Source organism: Glarea lozoyensis, assembly GCF_000409485.1.
Source record: "Glarea lozoyensis ATCC 20868 chromosome Unknown GLAREA3, whole genome shotgun sequence".
In the NCBI taxonomy this organism is placed as follows: Eukaryota; Fungi; Ascomycota; class Leotiomycetes; order Helotiales; family Helotiaceae; genus Glarea; species Glarea lozoyensis.
Window position 1 is genome coordinate 3,329,158 of NW_007360998.1, and position 22,736 is coordinate 3,351,893.

At 46.0% G+C, this 22,736-nt stretch overlaps 7 protein-coding genes across 7 annotated transcripts in view; 6 read left to right on the forward strand and 1 right to left on the reverse strand.

The window, feature by feature from the left end:
* The window catches only part of GLAREA_01083 (Phospholipase D/nuclease), a gene marked incomplete at both ends in the record, with an annotated part of 4,572 nt that extends 2,240 nt beyond the window's left edge, over positions 1–2,332 (forward strand). The window contains 8 exons of the mRNA XM_008085841.1: positions 9–121; positions 278–463; positions 641–819; positions 879–990; positions 1,076–1,136; positions 1,374–1,540; positions 1,803–2,002; positions 2,107–2,332. Coding sequence (XP_008084032.1) covers positions 9–121; positions 278–463; positions 641–819; positions 879–990; positions 1,076–1,136; positions 1,374–1,540; positions 1,803–2,002; positions 2,107–2,332 — 1,244 coding nt within the window. The remainder of the gene's footprint in view (positions 1–8; positions 122–277; positions 464–640; positions 820–878; positions 991–1,075; positions 1,137–1,373; positions 1,541–1,802; positions 2,003–2,106) is intronic.
* Positions 2,333–10,208: 7,876 nt separating this feature from the next.
* GLAREA_01084 (uncharacterized protein) lies at positions 10,209–11,609 on the forward strand (the record flags this gene model as incomplete). Its single annotated transcript, XM_008085842.1, has 1 exon — positions 10,209–11,609. One exon carries the CDS (start codon positions 10,209–10,211, stop codon positions 11,607–11,609), a length of 1,401 nt encoding a protein of 466 aa, XP_008084033.1.
* A 3,093-nt stretch (positions 11,610–14,702) lies between these two features.
* On the forward strand, positions 14,703–15,947 carry GLAREA_01085 (uncharacterized protein; the record flags this gene model as incomplete). Its single annotated transcript, XM_008085843.1, has 4 exons — positions 14,703–14,794; positions 14,907–15,235; positions 15,454–15,715; positions 15,821–15,947. The coding sequence occupies 4 exons, from the start codon at positions 14,703–14,705 to the stop codon at positions 15,945–15,947; spliced, it is 810 nt and encodes a 269-aa protein (XP_008084034.1).
* Positions 15,948–16,669: 722 nt separating this feature from the next.
* GLAREA_01086 (uncharacterized protein) lies at positions 16,670–17,587 on the forward strand (the record flags this gene model as incomplete). Its single annotated transcript, XM_008085844.1, has 2 exons — positions 16,670–16,969; positions 17,048–17,587. The coding sequence occupies 2 exons, from the start codon at positions 16,670–16,672 to the stop codon at positions 17,585–17,587; spliced, it is 840 nt and encodes a 279-aa protein (XP_008084035.1).
* A 599-nt stretch (positions 17,588–18,186) lies between these two features.
* Positions 18,187–19,894, reverse strand: GLAREA_01087 (Phosphoglycerate mutase-like protein; the record flags this gene model as incomplete). The annotated part of the gene is made up of 3 exons (XM_008085845.1): positions 18,187–18,848; positions 18,899–19,667; positions 19,715–19,894. The coding sequence occupies 3 exons, from the start codon at positions 19,892–19,894 to the stop codon at positions 18,187–18,189; spliced, it is 1,611 nt and encodes a 536-aa protein (XP_008084036.1).
* Positions 19,895–20,564: 670 nt separating this feature from the next.
* On the forward strand, positions 20,565–21,488 carry GLAREA_01088 (uncharacterized protein; the record flags this gene model as incomplete). The annotated part of the gene is made up of 1 exon (XM_008085846.1): positions 20,565–21,488. The coding sequence occupies one exon, from the start codon at positions 20,565–20,567 to the stop codon at positions 21,486–21,488; it is 924 nt and encodes a 307-aa protein (XP_008084037.1).
* Positions 21,489–21,882: 394 nt separating this feature from the next.
* On the forward strand, positions 21,883–22,506 carry GLAREA_01089 (uncharacterized protein; the record flags this gene model as incomplete). Its single annotated transcript, XM_008085847.1, has 1 exon — positions 21,883–22,506. The coding sequence occupies one exon, from the start codon at positions 21,883–21,885 to the stop codon at positions 22,504–22,506; it is 624 nt and encodes a 207-aa protein (XP_008084038.1).
* Positions 22,507–22,736: the final 230 nt, after the last annotated feature.

The window sequence follows — 22,736 nt, forward strand, 5'->3', positions numbered from 1 at the left end:
AAAAATAGAGCTGGAACATGCTGTTTTATCAGCTTTCCAAATTGAACCTGATTGGATTGGTGGGAAGATGGAGGAGAGGACTAAAGTTGTTTGGGTTTTACAGGCGAAGGGAGAGGGAGAGGTGAGTTGAGTTAATCTTTTTAGTTGATGATCTGATAGCCTTTCTGCATCAAGATCTGGCGGGTCGTTTTCTTTCTTTGATTTGCTTTCTTCAACTTAGGAAGTGCTTGGTCACAAGATGAAGTAGTGAGAAGTCCAAGTTACTAATTGTACACAGAAAGCCAACATTCGCTCGCAAGCTCCTAGCAACTACCAATTTTGCTTTCCGTCCATGGAGGGCAATATCAACTGTATGCACTCAAAACTCATGCTTCTTGCATACAAATCACATCTTCGTATTGTTGTACCGAGTGCGAATCTCGTGCCTTACGATTGGGGTGAAGCTGGAGGAGTTATGGAAAATGTGAGTGTCCTTGATCCCGACACTGACTGGTGCGCATACTCTTCTGTCCTTTCTCATCCACCTTGTCCCTTTATCCTAAACCTAGTAGTTTCAGCGAGCTATGAGATAGATTGCTACAAGGGCTCTCAGTACCTGCCGGTTTTGAACCTCGGAATCTTGATTCTGACAGGCTCCTAGATCGTATTTTTGATTGACCTCCCTCGACATCCTGGAGGCAAATCGGCCACTCCGGAAACCTTCTTCGCGACGGAATTACTCCATTTCCTGAAGTCGATGGGCCTGAAAAAGAGCATTATCGACAGCCTGGGCAGCTTCGATTTCTCCAACACCACTGACTTGGCATTTGTTCACTCCATGTAGGTTGATAGTTGTCCACGCAATGTCGGTAGCCGATTACTGATCATTTCCTCTTCAGTGGAGGACCTCATGACACGAATGATCTGAAAAGAACAGGTTATTGCGGGTTAGGCAACGCAATCACCAGACTCGGCATTCAAACCGATGGAGCACTGACCGTGGATTTAATCGTAAGGATCCCCCTTGTACTGCATTGTTACCCAACATCGGCACCTGTCCCAGCCAAAACTCTCTTATAGTGACCGTTTTTTATAGGCTGCTTCGATTGGAAGCCTTACACTTAATTTCATCAAAGTGATGTACATGGCTTGTCACGGTACGTAACTACATTCCACTTTCGATTTCACCTCGCATTTCTTGGGCACCAGTTTCAAATCTCCTTGACCCTGTCATTTCTGCCCAGTCTGGGTATTTCCCGTCAGAAAGGCGAGAAATACGAGTCATCTCGTCTGGGATTTAAGCGATGAAGACTTGGGAAGTCGTGGCCGTACATCGGGGTGAAAAACCTGGGGAGGTGATTCTGGGTATATGCTAATATGTGATCCATTTGCAGGCGATGATGGTATGACTGAATACGAATGGCGACAAAGCAAGACTCCCAAAAGCAAACCGCAGAAGAAGTCAGTTGCCGAGCGGAATATCTCAGATGAGATCAAGCAATATTTTCGGATATACTTTCCCACTCATGAGACTGTCGCAAACAGCAAAGGTGGTGTAGGTGTGAGTCTGGAGTTAATTTCCTATCGTATCCCCTCATTCCTTGAGGTCGAGGTACTTTTCGCTGGACTGGGACAAAGGCAAGAAGCAACACTGGCATCCATGTCCTGGTTTCTCGAAATCACTGCTTCCTATCTTTTTCAATCTCTTTCTCAATATCAAGCGCAACCTATGATCCATGTCACGTCGAGTTTCATCTATCAAGACGTGCTATCAATGGCATTCTCCACCCTACTCCTACCCCAACCGCTGACAGATTGTATAGGCTGGCGGTACCATATGTACGCAATCACAATGGTACGACAACGGGGTCTTCCCTAAGGAACTTATGCGTGATTGTCAGAGCACCAGGCCTGGTCTCTTAATGCACAGCAAAATGATATTCGTCCGGCCTCACAAGCCCACCAAATCCGGCGTCAAGGCTTGGGCGTATGTTGGCAGTGCGAATTTATCTGAAAGTGCCTGGTACGTTTCCTTGTTGGCGAATTCGCGTTGTCCTCATAGAGTCCGGGGATGGGTATCCCGACCTTCCAACATCACTCGATGCTAACACATAATCTCTCTCACAGGGGCCATCTCTCCAAGGATCGAGTAACCAAACAACCCAAGCTCAACTGCCGGAATTGGGAATGTGGTGTTGTCTTTCCTGTCCGGGGCAGTGAGATTGGCACCAAGCTCGAACACAAAGGACCGCCAGGTATTGAAGTGTTCAAAGGCCATATACCGGTGCCTATGATCGTGCCAGGGGCTGAGTACGGAGACAAGAGACCTTGGTTCTTTAAGGAAGGAAGATAGTGTATGGTCTTGAGGGGGTTATGGAGTCGGCAGATGGCGATGAAGATGGCTGTGCGAGCGTGGGCAGTGCTGAGATGTGTAGATTATTTGCGTGGTCTATCGATCGGGGAAGATACATGGAGTAGTCTGGTAAAGTCAATAAGGAATATACATCTTGACATGGTATCGTCTGTTCAACACTGCCTCCTTTTGCTTGTCATAAACAGAACTAATTCCCCGTATCCCACTATCAATGAGACTTCCGGCACTTCCCATATCTCCAACTCGGACGCACTATTCCAACACAGACGAGCATAATGAATCCTTGATACACTAACCTAACAGCGAGATTTACGCACCTGGTTACTTTTCGGCAATGCGAAGGCGCTGAATTTTCCGAATATCTGCTCACTTTCACTGCTCAGTTTCTTGAGGAACCTGGCATAGTGCCATCAGATGTCCATTGAAAAGGGAAGGAAGAATGATGATCATGTCATTATCCATGAATCCTTGCTCTGAGGTGTTGAGAAGAATTCCAAGCATGTTAAGACCCTGAGAAGTCTGTTCAGGTTCATGTCTGTGAGTAGTAACCAAATAACGGGACTTCCCGAGCACGTGTCCCATCGGTATTCGGGCCAATCACAGCAGTCGGGTGGCAAGTAATTGATTGGAGAACGAAGCGCGAATGCTATGAGACATTTATGCATTCCTTCTTTGGGGCTTGTTTCTCGATATAAGCATATAACCTCAGGAAATAGACTCGGATTGATGCTGGGATGGGTTATCACCGGCGTTGAGTTTTACGAGCACGAGGTTGTTCTGGGGTTAGAGTTGGCAAGGCAAGTCTCAATGTTGGATCCGAGGAGTTCTGGCGCTGGGGGAGCGCATGGACAGGGGCTGGGTGGACGGCTAGGATGGTGAAGAATCCCAGTTGGGGGAGAATCAGGCACAGTGAGGGGACGGTTTGAGTTTGTTCCTGGTTATGGTCGCTGTGCATAAGATATGGAGAAGTATATTGAAATTCAAGTGTTGTGATTGCTATTGAAGCGTTGGATAGCTATCGCAATAGTTTGTGTACAACCAGCACTTCATCGTATTCGTGCAAGCCGCAGCAGGATTCAATTCGAGGGAGGTAAACCGGAGCAAAGTGGCGATGAATGGCAGGTTTGGCGTATTATTATCTAAACAATAATGGCTTTAGATGGGTAGACGTGGAATGCCAATCGCGCTTTCGATGGAGTTTTACCGACAACGTGTTACTTGGGTGGGATAGCTTGACTATTTTGAGGTTAGCCTACAGTCTAACGTTAGGGTAGTGTGGAGGATGGAGTTGGACACCAGGTGAGGAGCTCGAGATGATTATTGAATTAATGCTGGAAGGAGGATACTGTTTTCAAAGGATTCTCCTAGAAAGGCAGGTCAAGAATTAGTTGACTAGGGACGAGCTGGCTAACAGGCAACGCACGAGTCAGTCATCAAACCTCAGAGTTGCAGTGTCTCAACACGAGACCCTGACCATGGAGCCTTACAAGTCTAGTCTTTGTTAGGCTAGTACCATAGCAAGTTGGAAGTTGACAGCAACAGCCATCAAGCATCATGGTAGTGTGTACCATACCAAGCCAGAATTTGGTTATTGAACACAACTCAGCCTGCTGTACACACGCGGCTCTCTAACAGGGTTTGTCAACCATGGCCACCACTTAATGATTCCAGTAATTGATGCTAATCAAATTGGGAATACAATGAGAAGTAACAGAGAAATGGTTACACCTATGGTGGACATCAACAAGCAAGACTTCGTGTAAGCGGGATGAAGCCGAGTTTTGGATCGTGAATGATTGTCGCAATTATCAACTTGTTCCAATACTCTGTTTCCCGGCGTGATCGTCTGCGAACCTTTTGCTGATGGTTAAGAGAGACGTGCTATGTTTACTGTTGAATTCCTCGCTTGTGTTGTGTTGCGTCGATACCAGATTCGTATTCCTCTCTCGTCCTTCCCTCGTCATTATGCGGAATCGAACATCATAGCAGCTACGCTTGCGCTTCAAGCTACATGTGGGCATATGGCGGCTGGGTAGAGTGGTCTTCGAAGGTCCGAAAGTGCTAATACTTCGTAGTCGGTCTTGGGAACAACGATTCTGACTTCCAATGTAGCATTCGGTGTACTGTCGGAATTCCTCGATGATCTGTCAGGAACACGCCCAAAAGATTGCCAGGTGGTCTCCGTCGTTGTCGAATGATTCTGCGTCCTGCGCGGGTAGACAAATTATGCAAGTTGGTACATTGGAAGTCGGATAGTAGAGGTGATTGATGATGATGAGGGGAAGTCGAGGAGCGAAAGAGATCATGACCCTTGTCACCACCTGCATCCTTGGACCTTGTCTTGATTACTGTAACTCTACTCGACACGTGATGGAATTGCCGGTATTTGTCTCTAAATCTTCTGTATTATTTACACCAAAATTCATCAGGTGTATCTTTCGAGTCAAAACATCCACCTGCGCATCGAATTGATTCATCGTTTATTGAAGCTTTCACGAAGGAGCTGCCACAGTCAGGATCTGGAATATGAAGGGACCTTTGGATGACCGATCGTATCTTGGATCTGCGACGACATCTCAATCATCAATACCGATCATATTTTCCCCCTCCACGCCCTCGAGCCTCTCTTAGCGCAAAGACTCGAAATAATTGGACCAAGAAGCGGCGGGTGGCGGGGCCTGCATGCATCTGCTGGGCTACTGCGCAACTTGTGACGCCCTACTAACGCCGACGATTAGCTGGGAGGCTGTGCTGGAACGAACATCCAACAACCCTCCTGCGACGGGTCTTCAAATCTCAGATCGAACGCCCACTCGAACTACGTCTGGTACGGCTTACACGCGTCAACGTGTGTTCAGTAAATCACGGCAGATGGATCGCTTCAAGCCAGTTCAGCATTCTTGCTCTATCACGACAGGATCGAATAATACCTTGCCTTGGGCGGTTGATGTTCAAAGGCTCCACTGAAATATTTCCCGAATACCTGCACCACTCCACACGGCTTGAAGCCTGGTATACAGAGCGGCATGGATGCTGTAGAAAACCATCGAGGCATTCATTATGATCGCAGGCTCTAGCGATTCGAAAAAACCAGCTCCAGCATGTGCTCTTTCCTCATGATGATGGCGAATCCACCATGGTGCAACTGTTGCTCTCGTGCAATAATCGGCCAGCTGCTACAGAAATTACCGATCAACCTCGTTCTTTACAAGTCGATTTTAGATGATCTTCAACGCCTGATCGTCGAAAACGTGGAAAGCGGCAAAGCTCTTGACCGGAACTTGGATCCAACCAACGGCGTTAAGCGAGCTGCCCGGTCCCATGCTGGCGTACTCCGTATGCGTAGCATCTGCCAAGGGGTCACGCGGTGGACAAAAAAAAACCGGATTTTACAAACTGACTATAATTGAGATAACTCAACAACGGTAGCACCTACAGCCTCTAAATTAATTCTCAGACTATTAGAGTGCTCTCTCATTGTTCTGATATTTTTTTGCGATTTTTCCGATTTTTTGTGGTTGAGTTAGACCATAATTTGCGAATTTGCAAAATCCGGTCTTTTCTGTCCACCGTTTATTTGATGTCAGTCTACATCCGTCAAAGGATCTGCTAGTGGGAATACACCCAAAACTCGCAGCTCTGGCGTTCCGAGACAGCTGCCTCAACTTGTTTAATAGTAACCAATGGGACCCCGAGTATGGTTCGTCCCTACTGTACGGCAATTCGACTCCAGGCGACCCGAGATGATTTTGGGTAGTCGTTCTAGATCCGAGTCCCGAATACTGAGGCTTGCGCCTGCTTTGTACAAAAGTCGAATGGAATTCATATTTCAGTAGGAAAATCAGGAACGCCAAATAACCTCTTGCTAGCTCTGGCCACTTCGGGAAGGAACCTGTCAGTTAAACACTGTTTTATGGTCCGCGAGCATTGGAATAGCATGGGAACTAAATTTTACCCCAACTTCAAGAGTTTCATCCACCTTTGGGGCCGGCTTCAACCGATGAAGACGATCCGGCATCCAATACCTATCATTATCTGGGCCAACTACTGCACTAAACACTAGTTCTCCTTTGAGGAAAGCTATCATTCGGCACACATTCGATGATGGTCAGGGACAAGAACTCAAACTCCAGCCCTATGCTGAGAATTGGGCAGTCCCAATAATCTGCCGCCCCGGATTTTGCAGTGATCCGAAAGTCAATTCTCATGCCCGAAAGCAACTTGATGCATCTCGATAATGAGTTCGAATTTGATTATGGGCTCCAACCCAACATGCATTCCAGCTGTCCCTTTGATAGCACTTTCTTAGATTCGGTACCAATACTTCGTTCGTCCCGACTTTTGGTACACTCCGGTTGCGTCGAATGCTTGCCAAATTGCTTGAATGAGATACGCTACCACTCCTTGCAATTTCGTTATGCACAGTTACAATCTTCCAGCAAACCTTTCATGCTCTTGCAACACGGTCTTTTGATTATCACCAGAAGTTTACAGTAATTTCAGTCATGTCGACCTCTCTGACACCTAAAATCTAGTAGGTTCAACAAGATTTACGGCCTGTCAAGAAATGCACGTCCAGGCGTAATAATAATCTTCGAATTTGTCGTTCCGGGATTTCTTCGCATGCTACGCTCCTCTTGCGACAGATAACGGACAAACATGCCAAATTAGCCTGAGCACAGGTGATATACACATGTCGTCTTCGACATTTTTGGAGGCCCCGTTTTACTGTGTTGATCGACAGTGAAGAAAACTGAGCAGCAACAGCCCTTCAGCAGCCAAGCCCCGATTTCGACCTCAATGGGGCAGATGCAGGTTGTACTTGCGCATACTGCATTCAAGATCGTTTTGCAAGACCAGAATACATACATACTAGTTGAGCCGACTTCGCATTTCACGATATATCGTGTCTGTCATTCAAGTAAAGCAAGGAGATCAGTGGCAGTTCTGTTTCGAATCAGTCTGGGAAGATAATCGCTAGATGTCTCTTCGACTCTGTCAATTCGCAGTCTTCTGGACTGAAGAGTAGCCATGCCATGTTTCCAGTCGCATCTTTTGCTGCTACGTCTTTCGCTGGAGTGTCGCAGGATTCGGCCTCACCAGTTCCTCATATCCGCTGTCGCTTTGGGCAAATCGTCGTCATCAGAGAACATCTTGAGCCGTCTCGTTGTGAACCATTTGAACTATCTCGGACAATCTCCAAGTGCGGCCGCTGAAAATGTTGTCTCACAGCTCATGAAAGCGAAACATCGTACATACATCTCGTCCAAGGGTCTCCTTCCAAGAACCAAGCACGATTGTGTACATACACCCCACTTTTGTTTGCCAGTAGTAGACGCCTGAATGATAGAGCTTCAGGGTGTACTGTACCTCGAGGCATGTTTACTAATTCAAAGAAAGGCAAGCCTGAACCCTCATACCTGAGACCCTAAATCTTGTGCTTCCCCAACCCTGACTATTATCTTAGCGTGTCGTCCTAGTCCGGGTGGGCTATCACCTAGTGGAAACTGCACGATAATTGGCAGCACCCCGGACATGCCTCCGCCGGGAAATTCCATCTTTCCCATCAGCAATCTGATTGACCTCCACACTCGCTAAAAATACCTGATCGGTAGCTGGTGGCGAGGGGTGGCAGACGGGACTCCATATCGTAGTATGCACCCTGATCGCAACTACGAACAAGGACCCAGCTCCAAAAGAAAATTCCATCGTACTCTATGGACTTCAGAGCGTATCCCAAGCCTCAACGCGCTGAGGGGAACAGAGATAGAAGATAACTACTGCCCAAATATTGCCTTGCAGCCAGCCACTTAGCTAACGGGAAACACTAACCAGTGATCTAGTACTACTACAGTATGGCCTCCTCCCGGGAGCCGGAGGCCGTATCCCACGGGGACCCAGAACGCTTGTGTTGGGCCGTCTTTCAAACCGAACGCAAGATCTTATGAGGATGCTGTTACGAATTTTGTTCTCATTATTATTGATTATTGGCCAGTGTAATTTATAACGGAGAACAAAGCGTAGAATACCATTCTCTTCTCTTCTTGACGACTGGTCACAGTCCTGAAAAGGGAATAATGAACAATGAGAGCCATTATTAGCACCTTCTTCCGATACCTGTCGTACATTGCTAGCAGCATGGTGTAGTCGCTCAGGTCCAAGTCTCGGTTGCACGGCGTCTGACGAAAGCGACTCCTCGACTAACCGGCGTGCGCCCTCGAGTTTCTTTCGCTTCGCTCTCGTTCTCGAGCGCTTCAGACGTACTCCCCGCAAACTCAATACCGCAGCTACGCAGCTCACTACGTTTCGAGCCTTTGCTCTGCACATTGGCCTGGATTTGATGCACCTACGGTAGTCGGACAAGCTTCAATCAATCCAGACGTCTGACCTTACTTGGTTGATTAACAACGAACATTTCGGCACTACGGGGTAACTTGTCGCCCATCACCTCTCGTGGCTCGTACGCCTCCGCGTTGAACTTGGGCTTCTTAGCTCAGAGACGACGCGGTTTTCTGTACGCCAGGGACTTTCACAGAGACCAGTAGCAGTGGAGCAACGCCGTTTTTCGCAAACCGGGACTGCCACTTCTGACACTGGGTATCCACTGCGGCGAGCTAAAAACCGGCTTGTCGTTCGCGTCCTACTACTACTAATATCCAACAACTTCATAAAAGCTCCAAACTACCCAGCGCGCCGCTGGTTTGTTTTGCTTTCGAAGTTCCTGAAGTGACACTTTGGCTTTCTTCTTTTTAAGGAAAAGGGTCGCATTGCTTGCTTTAAACTCGGCTCTAGCAGTCTTTATATTCTATTACACGGCCCGAAAACAGCTACGCGAGCTCCATCTTGTTAACATATATTGGGACAGTCCTTTCCGATATCTTTGGAGCAGATTTTCATCTCCTGGTTTCTGGCGGACGATTCAATCGACACCTCAACCTTGAAACTCGACGCGGAGAAATCTCTTCCTGGAGGATCAAGATCTGAAAGTTCTCTTTCGACCTTCAGGCAATAGCACAATCGAACAGCAATTTTGGCTTCTACGAGCAACAACCCAGGCCCAGAAATACTTGACTCGTCGCGGACTCTCGCATTAGTCTATCACAATACAACGCGACCCAACAACCGCAAGCTTTGCCTTTCAAACACCTGTAGGGACACCACGGTACACAGCCCAACGTCTTGTTGTTTTCTTATCCTCCACGCAGAATTTAGTTCACCTGCTCAGCTTTTGCTGGTGAATCTGAATTCGAGAGTCTTGGCAGCTTATTCCCTCCACTCTCGCTCCCAGCTCAATGCCCCTCAGTTCATAGCCCCTGCCTCGTCGTTAGACTCGAACCTCGACCCCCTTGAAAGGACCCTTGTCCTACACACCAGGTCGTGCCTTCCTCCACCCACATCGATACCCTTGCTTTCGCCGGCATTCCTCCAGTCCACTTCCGCATTGTCACTCCGCCATCCTTCATATCTGCACACTCTTCTTCTCATGACGTTACGGCTTGTTCACCTTAACCTTTTTCACCCGGCCGCACGGTCGACCCAATTCTAGACGCCTAGCTTCGCGTCTACTCCGACACCCTCTCCGTCTTATCTGAATACCCTCGCATAAACACTTTCTGGCACCGCGCTTCTTCAACCATTCCACGGTCCGACCCAACGTTGTTCTTGTCCCTGGATCACTAATCCACCTCTGGGGCCTTGCGAGCTTTGATAAAGCGTTCCTCCTCCACATATTCGACCACCATCTCAAGCTTTCCTTACCTCTTCAGGCAACAGCTCCGTGCAGCTTCTCTGATGATACCAGTCTTATATATATTACCATCGGATCTGTTACGCGCAGTTATTGCAACCATCTAAAATGGCAGCAGCGGCGTCCCTCTCACCCACTTTCGTCGGCCATATCGCATCTACGCAGGACGCTCTCATCCTTTTCGAAGCCTGCCTCAATGGAACGCTTAATCATGTAGCGCGGCGACCACACGACCGGGAACGATCAAGCTTAATCAAAAGCGGAAATGTCTTCATCTACGAAGAGCATTCTTCAGGAATCAAACGTTGGACGGACGGCGTTCCATGGAGCCCGAGTCGCATTTTGGGAAATTTTCTTGTTTACCGCGAACTTGAACGTCCATTTCCACCTGGAGAAAAGAAACGAGCCATGAAGCGCAGCAAGCGGTCGCCAGGTATAAGCAAAGCTCAAGAATTATTCGGGACATCTGGCTCTGGAATTGGAAGCAACTACAATACCTCCAGCATCTCGTCATACCTCGACTCTTCCAACAACTCCCTGAGCAAAGAGACAGAACGATCTTTGATCGGATCCCTTGTTGACTCCTATGGTTTCAAGGATGAAGGTCTTGTTAAGAAAACCGTTAGTGTCACTGTCAGAGGTGTCTCTCATCATCTGGTTTCATATTACACTGTAGCGGATGTTATGAACAACAAATTTTCCACTCCCTCCAAGGACGCAAGATTTCAGCATATTACTCCTCGTAATGACTTGATCACCAAGCAGAATTTCCGAACACCTATTGATGAGGTAGACTCCATGGACTCGACAGATCGCGCCATGTACAGTACATATTCCGGCAACTTCCCCCGGACCGGTTATGAAATGACCAACCAAAGCCTCGCAAACCGGCCGATGTCGCTACCGATGCCACCAGTACAATATGCACCTAGCAACGTGTATGGCAGCTATACCATGAGTACTCCCTCGTGTCAGGACGGGTTACCATCAAGCTATCCGCTAGGCAGCTACACTAACCAGTTTGCATCATCTCCTGGCGTGTACAACACATCCAAGGCCGAGCCCTATGAAGTTGAAGGTGGTTATGGTAGGCAGCGTTTCAATTCAGTTGTCAGTCTGCCATCAGAACATAGTCGAACCCATGGCCCGCCACCCGTCAGCACAAATTTTGATCGTCGAGGGTCACTCTTCGATCATAGCACTGAATCTAGTCTATCTGGTATCTCAACAACGTCGATCGATTCCAAAATGAGCGGCGATTCCGGATATGCCTCGCAGAGCTACTATGGCCATAACTACAAAGAAAATAGCCAACCACATCATAGTTACCATGGAGAGCGATCGCTTCCAGCGCCTCCTCCTCAAGCACCCACACCACATCCATTCTTATGCACAGAGAATTCCGGAACGGAAAAAGGTATATGGAGCATGCCTGGAAATTCTGGTGGTGGACATGGCCATTACGTTGCATCGCACCAACAACAGTGGGCAAGCACGGGATCATCATGAAGAAATGTTGTTTCCTATCATTTGACGCATGGCTTCGGCCAAACAAGAACCTTGCTCGCATTTTACAATTTTCATATCCATTGTTTCGTCGATTTCGGTTCCGGAAGCAGGGCAAGAAGGCGTATCTCGGCTGGGTCAAAATCGATTTCGACTATCACGTTTTGGGAATATGGAATGCCAAAACATCAAGCATGAAAGGCGAATTTTCTGTTTTCTCAACATTTGGGCGCACTCAAAAAATACCCTCTCTTAATTTCGGACAGTTTTGTCCAAATTTCAATTCATTTGCACATATTTCTGATGGCACCCAAAATGGACAGGTCTTTCAAGAAAGATCCTGTGACAAACGTAAACTTTTGCAAGGAAAAAATTGATGGGCGCTCCTTTTTGGACTTTGTGTAATTGCTTGTTCGGTGGTGTATTGTATGGCAAATCTACTTCGTACATGATGAATATAACCAGCTTTTTTCGCCGCCACCCTAAACGGTAACCTTACTATATCAGGTAAAGTCTCATCTAATCTTCGCCGATAATTCGCTAGATATATCGAATATTACACTATTTTAGAGGGGTGCACGGATGTGGAGGGCTGGTTATTTACAGCTTGTACGAAGTACTGTATCTCTTCCTAGGGCGGCTGAAGTGGTCTTTTGGGTGGTACTCTGATATTAGCGGCTTGCTTGTACTTCGTACATGACTGAAATAACCAGCCCTCCACATCTGTACACTCCACCAAAATAGTGTAAAACTAGAGATATCTATCGAATCATTGTCTAAGGTTGAAGGAGACTTTATTCTATTTGGTAAAGTTGCTGTATAGGGTGGCGGCGGCGAAAGCTGGTTGTTTCAGTCATGTACGAAGTATTCAACTTTGATAGATGGAAGGAAAGAATTACAAACATCATTGTGCACGAGTCATGAATTTCTAGGCCCATTTGCATACAACAAGTGTGAAGAAGCTTGTCCTAAGCAGGTAAGGTGTACGCTAATTAGGTAGGTACGGCGTCTAGAGTTGGATGGCAAACAGCTATCAGAATGTTTAAGCGAATCCAAAAGGTCCGCTTCAAAGTAGCGGCGTTGGCGGTCTTTTATGAAAGCTATCCCTCGGTCCATCGTTTATACCTCCCGTTTTGTTCGGGAATACGTTCAACCTTACTGTATCCGGGTGTGCCCATTGCGTAGTTAGGTACCTAATTGCCCGAGATGCGGTTGAGTACAAGCATGTCACTCACGCGCCGGCCGCCGGTCATCGGCCGAATTTCTTTTTTTGGGGGGGGGGGATTCATTTATGGGGTTTAGCAGTTGATGACCGAGGCTGTGTCTGGCGTGCTAAAGGGTGATTTTTTTGTTTTTTGCTTTTTGCTTTTTGGAGATCTGAGATGTCGGGGAGTACGAGGGATTGTTTTCATGACAGAATCCTTTTGTGTTGAAAGAGTTGGATTCATTGGTGATGGGAGCTTTTACCACCAGGTCTAGAAGTCATAAGCGTGGGTTTAGTGCCAGATGGAGAGGCGTGAGGAGTGAGGAGTGAGGGCTTCCGGATGTTGTTTAGTATCGGGGCGCGGGGGTGGCAGGTCGCGCAACAGCTAAGCGCGGTCAAATAATGAACGGTGCTCAACTGTACTCCTAGTTGCGGATCAGCTATTCTGGACTGTGAGCGGGACGGTACGATGACGCTGGGTTGGTTCGAGACGATACACTCTTAGACCTTTTGGGTGAAGTCCGGTGGTGATGTACGCGGAACGGGAGCGTCGATCTACGGGAGCGTTGATCTACGGGTGGCGCGGGCTGGAATTCGAGGGGTTGTGTAAGAGGAACGGGAGGCGTGATGGGGGTGGCCACGGCGTGGTTCCGAGGGTCGTCGTTGTTTCTTTTTCTTTTTCTTTTTCTTTTTCTTTTTCTTTTTTTTGGATCTAGAGGTAGTGTGAGGGCGCGATTAGAGATGTGACGGGAAAGTTACTAGATGGGTCTGTATTTCCCTCTAAACCTGCCCCAATAGGTGTCGTCGCGGTAGAGGAATCCGCGGACTACCTTTCGCACAGATATCCTGACCCAAGGCAATGGTCGTCTCCGGCATTTCAAGGAGCAATTGCCCCTTTAGGAAACTCTGCCCGGAATGTCTTTGCGGTTCGTCTTGAAGTTCAACGACTCGAGTTCGAGCCTCATTGATGTTTCAGTTCGGCGTTAGTTGCTGATGCCAAAACCCTATCCTGCCAAGAAACTTAGGAGGTCATTGGTCGGTTTGATGTCCCGGTGGAGAGAGACTTTGGGGTTTGGGGGGCTTGTGGATGGTGAGGAGGTCTAGAATTAGATGAGACTGAGAATCTTGGGGTCAATCTGATTAAAGGTTGACAAAGTCTCGTAGAAAGGTCACTCAAAGAAGCCCGTCAATGAGGCAATTCAGATGTATCTTAGACAATAGGAAAATGATGATTAGAATTGTACGCGACAGAAGAATCATCCTGAATGGTATAAAACAACCAGATGGTACAAACAAGGTGACCCTGAAGATCCCTCGGTCGGTCGTGGTCTGGAGTTGCGGTCGTTGTGATGCATGACACATCGGAGAAATATTCGCACAGGCGACGAATAGGATGTTCCCCTTTAATTGAAGCATGCTCGCGTACAGTAGCGTCAATGCTGAAGAAAAGAAATGCAAGAGTCCACCGATGTCATCGTCGGAAGCTGCCGACATAATAGCCGCGCGCTTATGCACGCGTCAATCAAGGCGTTGTTCTGGCTTCCTTCATTTGGATATCTGAGGTACGAGTACGGTTTCACGATTCTCGACCACCCTGGAAGTTACATCCCAAGACTAAACGGACCTAGCGAAATCTAGTTGTTTACACACGACACACTTCGACTGAAAATGCAATGGTGATGGTTCAGCCGCTGAGACTCGGAGTCTGTTCAAGCATCCAAAAAGCCATGTTCCCCCGCGCTTCGTCGAGGTGCATGAGTACCAGTCCTAGCGCTTTGCATGTCTATACTGCTTTAAGTAGGTCCGGCAGACCATCTTCGGGCCAACTGTTTCGGCCGTTTGTTGCTCGGTATGTTGTGTTTCTGATGCTGGAGGCTAGGTTGGATTTTGCAATGTTAACGAAGAGGCAGGAACCGAGGTATCGGACGTACGCTATGGTATTCGACGAAGTCGACACCGTCAAACCGAGAGAAGAGGTAAGAGAGTTTGTCGCTTGGCATACTGGCTTGAGATATGGTTGCGAGGATTCCTGAAAAGGGGGTTCCATGTCACGTGATATAAATGAAGTTGGAGACGTTCTGACTTACATCAACTAGTCTTGAAAACCCAGTACCAAAAGAGAAGAAGCCATTGCTCAAAGCTCTGAAAGAATTGACACCACACGAGAACATATACACCGTTCCAAATATCCTCACCGCAACCCGCTTGATCGCGGCTCCAGTGATTGGATATCTCGTTCTCCATGATTACCATGCCTGGGCTGTTGGACTTTTCGCCTATGCCGGAATTACGGATCTCGTTGATGGATGGATCGCGAGGAAGTGGAAGCTACAGACTGTTGTTGGGACAGTAATCGATCCTATGGCTGATAAGACCTTGATGACGATCTTGACTGTTTGTTTAGCTGTGAAAGGGGCACTTCCAGGTATTTTTACCCTTGTAAACCCCCAATTCATTCAACTCGACTCTAGCACCCTGTATATTCCCCTCTCACCTGATAGTTTCTGTCTTGCTGGCATTCCCAGAATTGGCTTCATCCACCTGAACTTCCTCTTTCCATCAGCTGCCTCCTTTGCCTTCGAGTCCGTCCTTGCCCAAAAGTTTGTCTCCTCCCAATATGATTATGCTTACATTTCTTCTTAGTCTGGCTCGCAGTCATAATTCTCGGTCGCGATATCGCACTCGGGATATCAGCCATCTACTTTCGCTGGATATCTTTACCCCCGCCAAAGACCTTTTCGAGATACTGGGACTTTAGTCTTCCTTCCGCAGAAGTGCATCCAACAACGATCAGTAAATACAATACTGCACTGCAATTGGTATTAATCGGAGCAACAACAGCGACGCCCTTACTGGGTACAACCGTTCTGGGGCTGGATGTCGCGACAACTATGACAGGAATGCAGTAAGTCCAAGTCTTTTTGAATCATTCCTTCGCATGACTTGTCTAGCAGCATATTTATGCATTTGAGTGACAATGAGGTTTGAACACATAGCTGACGAATCACAGATATCTTGTAGCCACAACTACAATATGGTCGGGACTCAGCTACATTTACACAAAAGACGCAGTGAAGATTTTAAACAAGGAGAATAAATCGCCGCCAGCGCCGCCAGCGCCGCCAAAGTCACCTTAGACATATGTAAAATAAGACTTGTACAGAACACGATTAAATTTACGTTGTATCTCGCTTCCTCGCGATCAGGCTTTCTGACTTCGTGTACCAAACACTTGGTTTTGTTGAGATGATATGAGTTTGGCATACTTTGTTGGCACATGTGTTGACTTCACATGATCACTTACATATGTATATATCGTGTTTTTCGTTATTATTGTATTTTCCGCGAAGTGCTGTGTTTAATTTCTGTTTACAAATACTCAGAATTATGTTTATTGACTGAGAAATGAGGATGAGTAATGACAGAGTGGTAAGCTGTGTTACAACACGCTCACAAATGTCGGTTCAAATAATGATCGACTGGTGATTTACCAGTTAGACATCGGGATGAGAGATTCGACTGTCAGAAACATCAATTGCTCTCTGTCATTTGCGGCCATTTATGAATGCAGAAGTCACAGCTCTGTTCGAAAGACGATGGTAGAATCATGAACTTTCAAAACTCATAATGATGAGCCAACACCGACACTAGGTAGACAGGAAGGATGTGTTTTTAATAGAAAAGATAACCTTCGAGCAGGTGTATATATATGTATAATATTGCCACTCTCAATTCAGCATCTTGTCCTTCACTCCAAAATCAAAACACAAAATTGACATTTAAACAGCATCGTTTACCTAAGCTTACAGCCACCTATTCCGCTGATTGAACTTGAAACCAAAAACTCAAAGTCATTCCAATGCCAGAATTGCATCAAATTCCTCCTTACTGGTGGAGATTCCTTAGCCTTCCTCCTGAATTACGCATCATGGTGTGGGAATTTGTCCCCAATGAGCCGCCGCAATCTGTAATTATTGGCCGAGAAATCAACACCATGAATTTGGTCTGTGTCACACCCGATCCGATTCTTCTCGCACATCGAGACGAAGAAGTGTTTTTGGACGCTTTAGGACGCAATCGCTGGATGTTCTGCCAAAATGGTATTGTACCTGTCGGGCTACCAAGAGTGGTGTTCGACTGGGAGAGGGATTTTATTGGGGTAAGCTTTTAAAGATCCCCTAACATGGATTTACTTGGAGATGTGCACTTGAAACGCAAATCACTAACGTAAAGACAGATTCGTATTCCGCTCCATGCTGTGACGACTCCTTCTCTGACATTTGCTTCCATCCGCGTTAATATCGTCGCCAATAATGACCCAATGAGACTTGAAGCACAACAAATTGTGGTTATGAAGGACTTTGACCAAAACTTGATCCAAATAATCGCTAACCGTGTTGCAATGTGGAGCTTACGAAACGGAAACTTCGCCATCATCTTCACCCAACCAGGCAAGATCATCCTTATTATCTGCACGGAGCCCGGAGAAGACGAACCATTCTCCTCTGCATCTCGTGCTACGCTTGACCACTGGGCAACTTTCACAAATAGAGATCTTGTCGAAGCATCCGGTAGTAAGTTCAGTATCAAAAGAGTCTGTTTTGAGGGCAGTGGAAGAACAAGGAGTGCTTTTATCGAGGACTCTGATTCTCAGACGGAGGGCAGTTCTTCCAATGATTCAAGTCCACGGTCTAAGTCGCCAGTTGGTGTTGATGAGAAGGATAATGTCGAGTTTTGCGATGATACGCCTGAGGGCGAGAATACCGATGGGGAGTAACTGAGATTCCAGAAGTGATCAGGGTAAATGAGTTCTAGATGTTTGATTTTGGCAGTTTTCTTGTCAACATTTGGCGTCTGAATCTCGTATGCGCAAGATAGTTATGATACAGATTTTGTGGATCATAGTTTGTATGACATAGTGTGCGATCGTGTACGCAAATGAGGAAATCTGCACTTTATTTCGCCGAAGTAAGTAGTAGTTCTGTTTATACTGGCTATTTCGAGTTGACCTTCTTGATACATCAATAGCAACTGTTGAAACTGGCAGAACGCATTTTTCGCACGCTCTATTAGGGAATACGAACTGGAAGTACTGTCGTTCGCCAAGTTCTCTGTTTTGAGAATCTCTAACATAATTGTAAAACATTTGCGCTATAATCACACAGACTTTTCGATGTGTCGTTGAATCATAGACCAGATTGCACCAAATTCCAAGACCGAAAATTCTGGGAAGAGTGAAACAAGGGTATGTGTTCCAATACGGAAGAGTAGACATGTTATGAGAAAATAAGTTGTAATATAATTGACTTGAAACTATGCGGCACATTATTTTCTCGATACGAAGTGACAAAAATATCCTCTTATTTGGCAAAACTTTCAATCTCTGATTGCTCCATCATAATCTTGTCCACTCGTCGGATCCGCAACCGTGTAATTCGCGAAACAAGCATAGTCATAATTACTCAACTGGTAACTATTCGCTTGACTCTCAATGAACGCACTCATCTCACACATACCATCCACACGACCACCAGTTGAATTACCACAAGCTCCGCCACGAATGGTGTCGAGCGGAAGTATACCATTATTCAATCGTATCCTGACGAACTTTGTCGTCGCGTTGGCTGGGTCATAACCGTATTGCGAAGGTGTATATTGCGTTCTAGATTTCTTCATAGGCGCCGGATCTTCGCTGGTGCAGCCTATGACCTCGGTGATGAGACGGGCACCGAAGGGTGTGATTTGGGAGAGGATGAAATGACGGTTGGGGTTTGGTGGAAATTGAGTAAGGGAAGGAGGGTCTTTTAAATAGTCAAGAGACATAGCTGTCAATGCCGAGACAATTATGTCGTCGTGAGAGAAATCAGCATAAAACTTCTGGGCTAGTGGGAAAGTCGTCGTGTTGTCGTCCAAAGTTGAGTTGACCGATGAGTTTGAAACGGTGATGTATTCATTTTGCAACCGTGCAAGTAACTCTTGGACATATCCGATTCCTTGAGCTCTTCCAGTCGGGTTTCCAAAAGCATAGTCGTAGTAATCTAGACCACGTCAGTTAGGACACGCTTGTTCTTGCCCAAATTACACTTACAAGCCATATCCAAAGTATTTTCAAATCCAGCCCACTCATCAGCAGTGAAATGATAGCAGAAGTCAGAAGACCCAAGGAAGTTGTATTCATAAGCACAAATGACTTGCATTGCATACGTGTCATTTGTTGTAAGAGTAAATCCTTGTGGTGCATACTCCTGAAGTCGCTTCGTCGCGGGCCCAAGATACTTGGGAATATATGTAAACACGTCTAAATCACCAAGTTGCCCAATGATTGGGTCAAAATCGTTAAAACAACTATCATACGCCGCCAAAGTGTTGTTCTCGGTCCCTCCTTCTGGGATTATCACAAGTTCAAATGGCGATGTCCAATTGGTAAGCTCTTGATTTGCAACTGTCTGGTAGGTAGGTCCAAAGAATCCAAGGGCCCAATTGATCTCCGAATTCTGAATTCGCGCTTGATCTGTTGTTCGCATGACGATTGGTTCACGCAATGTTCCGTTTTCGAATGAAGCATTGTAAGACTTTTGACCAACGGATGCGTTGAAGAGAGTTCTTCCGTACTGATTCCAGAACTGCACGCCTGATGAGAATTCCGTCGCTGCGCCGAGGCCGGTAAGAAGACCTGTGGTTTCCATGGTATAGGTATAGCTATTCAAAAATTCTAGGGGTCCAGTAAATTCGGACGTGGAATTGCTTGATTTCGTGAAATTTGACACTTTTCCCGCAAATCTTTCGTTGTTTATTCCATCCTCCTCATAGCCAATTGGAAATCTTTGCGCATGGCGTTGAAGCGTATGTGCGGATTCCTGTGTTTCGTGAGCGCATTGTTGGTGAGCATTGATTTTCTGCTCACGATTTGACATCCAGCGGGAAGTCCGACATAGTCAACACCAAAGACATTCTCTTCATTATTAGCATAAACAGAAATCTGACCCCACATCCGAGATATTTTAGTGATATCTGTGAGCAAATTCACCGCTGCGTCAGCTCCAACAAAATAAATCGCGGACAAAATGCCATGGCTGAGATACATCGTGATGTTAAGCGAAGGACGAGGTGGTCAATGAGAAACAAAGAAGATCAAACATAATTACCGTGGGAATAATTTTGTTTTCTATCTTGATCCCTAACAAAATCACTAAGCTCAAAAATCTCTAGTATATTTCTGCAGTATCCCGCTGACTAGACTCGATTGATGATAAGCAACGGTTCCAGGCTGTATGATGTAATTGATGACCTGTCGGAACCGCAATTTCAAGTGCCTAGTAACCTCGAATACTTGACAAACAAATCATTGTAACATTACAGTTCAATCGGCATTGCCGCTCCCGGTCAGCGGGCCGAGAACGGAACTGGTGAAAGTATTACTGTAACCCCCATCTTTGAACCAAATGTGTTAAGCTTTCATTTATCGAAACTCTAAATCCTAATTGATGATAAACATTTTTCCCCTTACCTAAAAAGCTTATTCGTGTCAGAGGAGACGAGAGCCGATGCAACATCCTTTGTTTGCCGTCTTTGTTATTATTTTGGTTAGAGAACTACAAAGAGAACAACATGGGCCATCAAACGATGGCAGAACAACTAATTGTGTTGTGCGCAGCCGACAAAGCTTCGCTGTTCTGAGAATAAATTATTTAACCATAGGTAAAAGACTATGTTTTGTTATGTATTAACCCTCAAAACTTTTGATTCCTGTTAAAATGTCGAAATTGCTAGGCATCGTTGGCATCCCGACCTTCTTCAACCCGCAAACAATTATAAGGTCAATCCTAGGTAAGAGACTTCGAGAACCAGAAGATGATTGCGATATCGAAGACAGGGTTGTCTCAAAGAGGAGAGCCCCCCTTTTCGAGATTTCACGCCTTCCTCCAGAATTGAGAGACGAAATCTGGTCGGCAAGTTTCACACCTCAAACACTGCTCTTACGCTTACGTGCTCCAGTTGAGTTGGGATTTCCATTTCAATACGATGTTGAAATGCAGTCACTTTACCAACACCCGAAGACTCTCGGAATAAATAGAGACAGCAGAAATGAGACGTTGCGACACTACCATCGTATACTAGTCAACGAGATCCCCGACTCTTTCTTTTATTTCAACCCAGAGATTGATACTCTAGCTTTGAACTCTGATTTTGTGTTCGATAGTGGCGATGCTTCTCAAGCATTGATTGAAGAAACGGGCTCGGATGACCTGTCAGCGAATCTCGCTCCTTTTGAGAGTATGCGCAAGCTGAAAGAGCTCTTGCACGCTAAATCGCCCATCACTGGCATGACTAACAACCTTGATAAACTACAGAGGCTCGTCATTGGTGGCTTTTACTGGCTTCAATTTCTAGAAGAGCCTGATAGCTATGCTGGATGGTTCCAATATCACTTTGAGGATCAAGTAGAGGTTGGGTTTCGTAATCTGAAAGAGTTAACTTTTGTTCTCCTAGATGAAGCCGACGAGATTAAACCTAAGGAGCATGACGATTTCAGGCTACTGAATCTCCGCTGTCCCGAAGATCAGCAGATTTGCAGGAAAGACATCCAAGCGATGTTTGAGCGAGAGAGAGAATTTGTTCCAGACTGCAGAGTACCAGAGATCTGCTTTTTGGAGAATTGGATGGACTTGAAGAATTAATAAGATTTAAGTATAAGTTGTTGAGCCGTTTTGAATTGTGATTTTGTGAAAGGGTTTATGAAGTTGAATATCTCAATTTGGCCGCTCTGTAGAGAATATTCATTTCCTTTCTTTTAATAATCACGAACATAATAGAGTGAAATTTCTTACAATTTATTAATCAATCATTCACTAATTATTCACCTCGTGCAGTAAGAATATTGGAACGAAGTTCTTGATCAGTGAGTTAACGATGAATTGGAGGTCTGATGTTTTAGAATGAACAGTTGCTACCAGACATAAACAGATAGCCTTAGGTGAATATTAACACCATTTACTGGATTCTGAGTCCTCTTCAAACCAAGCAAATTTTGCAACCCAATTAATCACGAACTCGCGAGATCAAGAAACCAAAATGGACGAAATACCGACAGAACCTCGATTTGAGTTGTTCCCCAAGCTGGTGATAGAGTTACGAACTCTCATTTGGCGTGCGACTTTCTCACAACGTACTATCATGGTCAACAGAAGAAATGTGCAGCAGTTTTATACTGATCGCCCATCCGAAATCTTACACCCCTGGACGATGACAGGACCATACGAGCATCCGGCAGCACTATCCGTCAATTCTGAAAGCCGAACAGTGGCTTTGCGTTACTATCGTCACATCATGAAAGATGTCATCGAATCTACGTCGTATATATATTTCAATCCTCAGATTGATATTCTTGCCGATGATATCCACACGATTCTCATACTACAGGACTATAAAGAAAACGGAGAATTGCCATTGACCCATACGGGTTTATCAGTACGATCTATTCTCAGAAGCTTTCTCGATCTGGAAGAATTACTGGCCCTGGATAGAGCAAATCTTGACCAAGTACGCCATATTGTAGTTGGGAATGCTACTTGGACTACTACCCAAGACTCTGAAGATTTGGGAGCTCGACACGACTGGAATCGTCGATTCTTTGCGGCCATCAAGGCGGGATTTCAAAATTTGAGAACCTTAACACTCGTCTTGCCTGAATATTAGAGTAACGATGCTACCGGACATTGGGGTTGCAACATCATGGAGAAAGAGGAGGTACTAGGGCAGCAAATTTGCCGAAAAGAGCTGGAAGGAATATTTCAGGAGATTAACAAAGTCGAACCGAGTTTCTGTGCACCGGAAGTCATCATAATTAATCATGATGATCCGTCTGTGCCGGAATTCCCCGTAAGATATTGCCAAGAAACACGAAGATGGATGAATCGTGAGGAAAT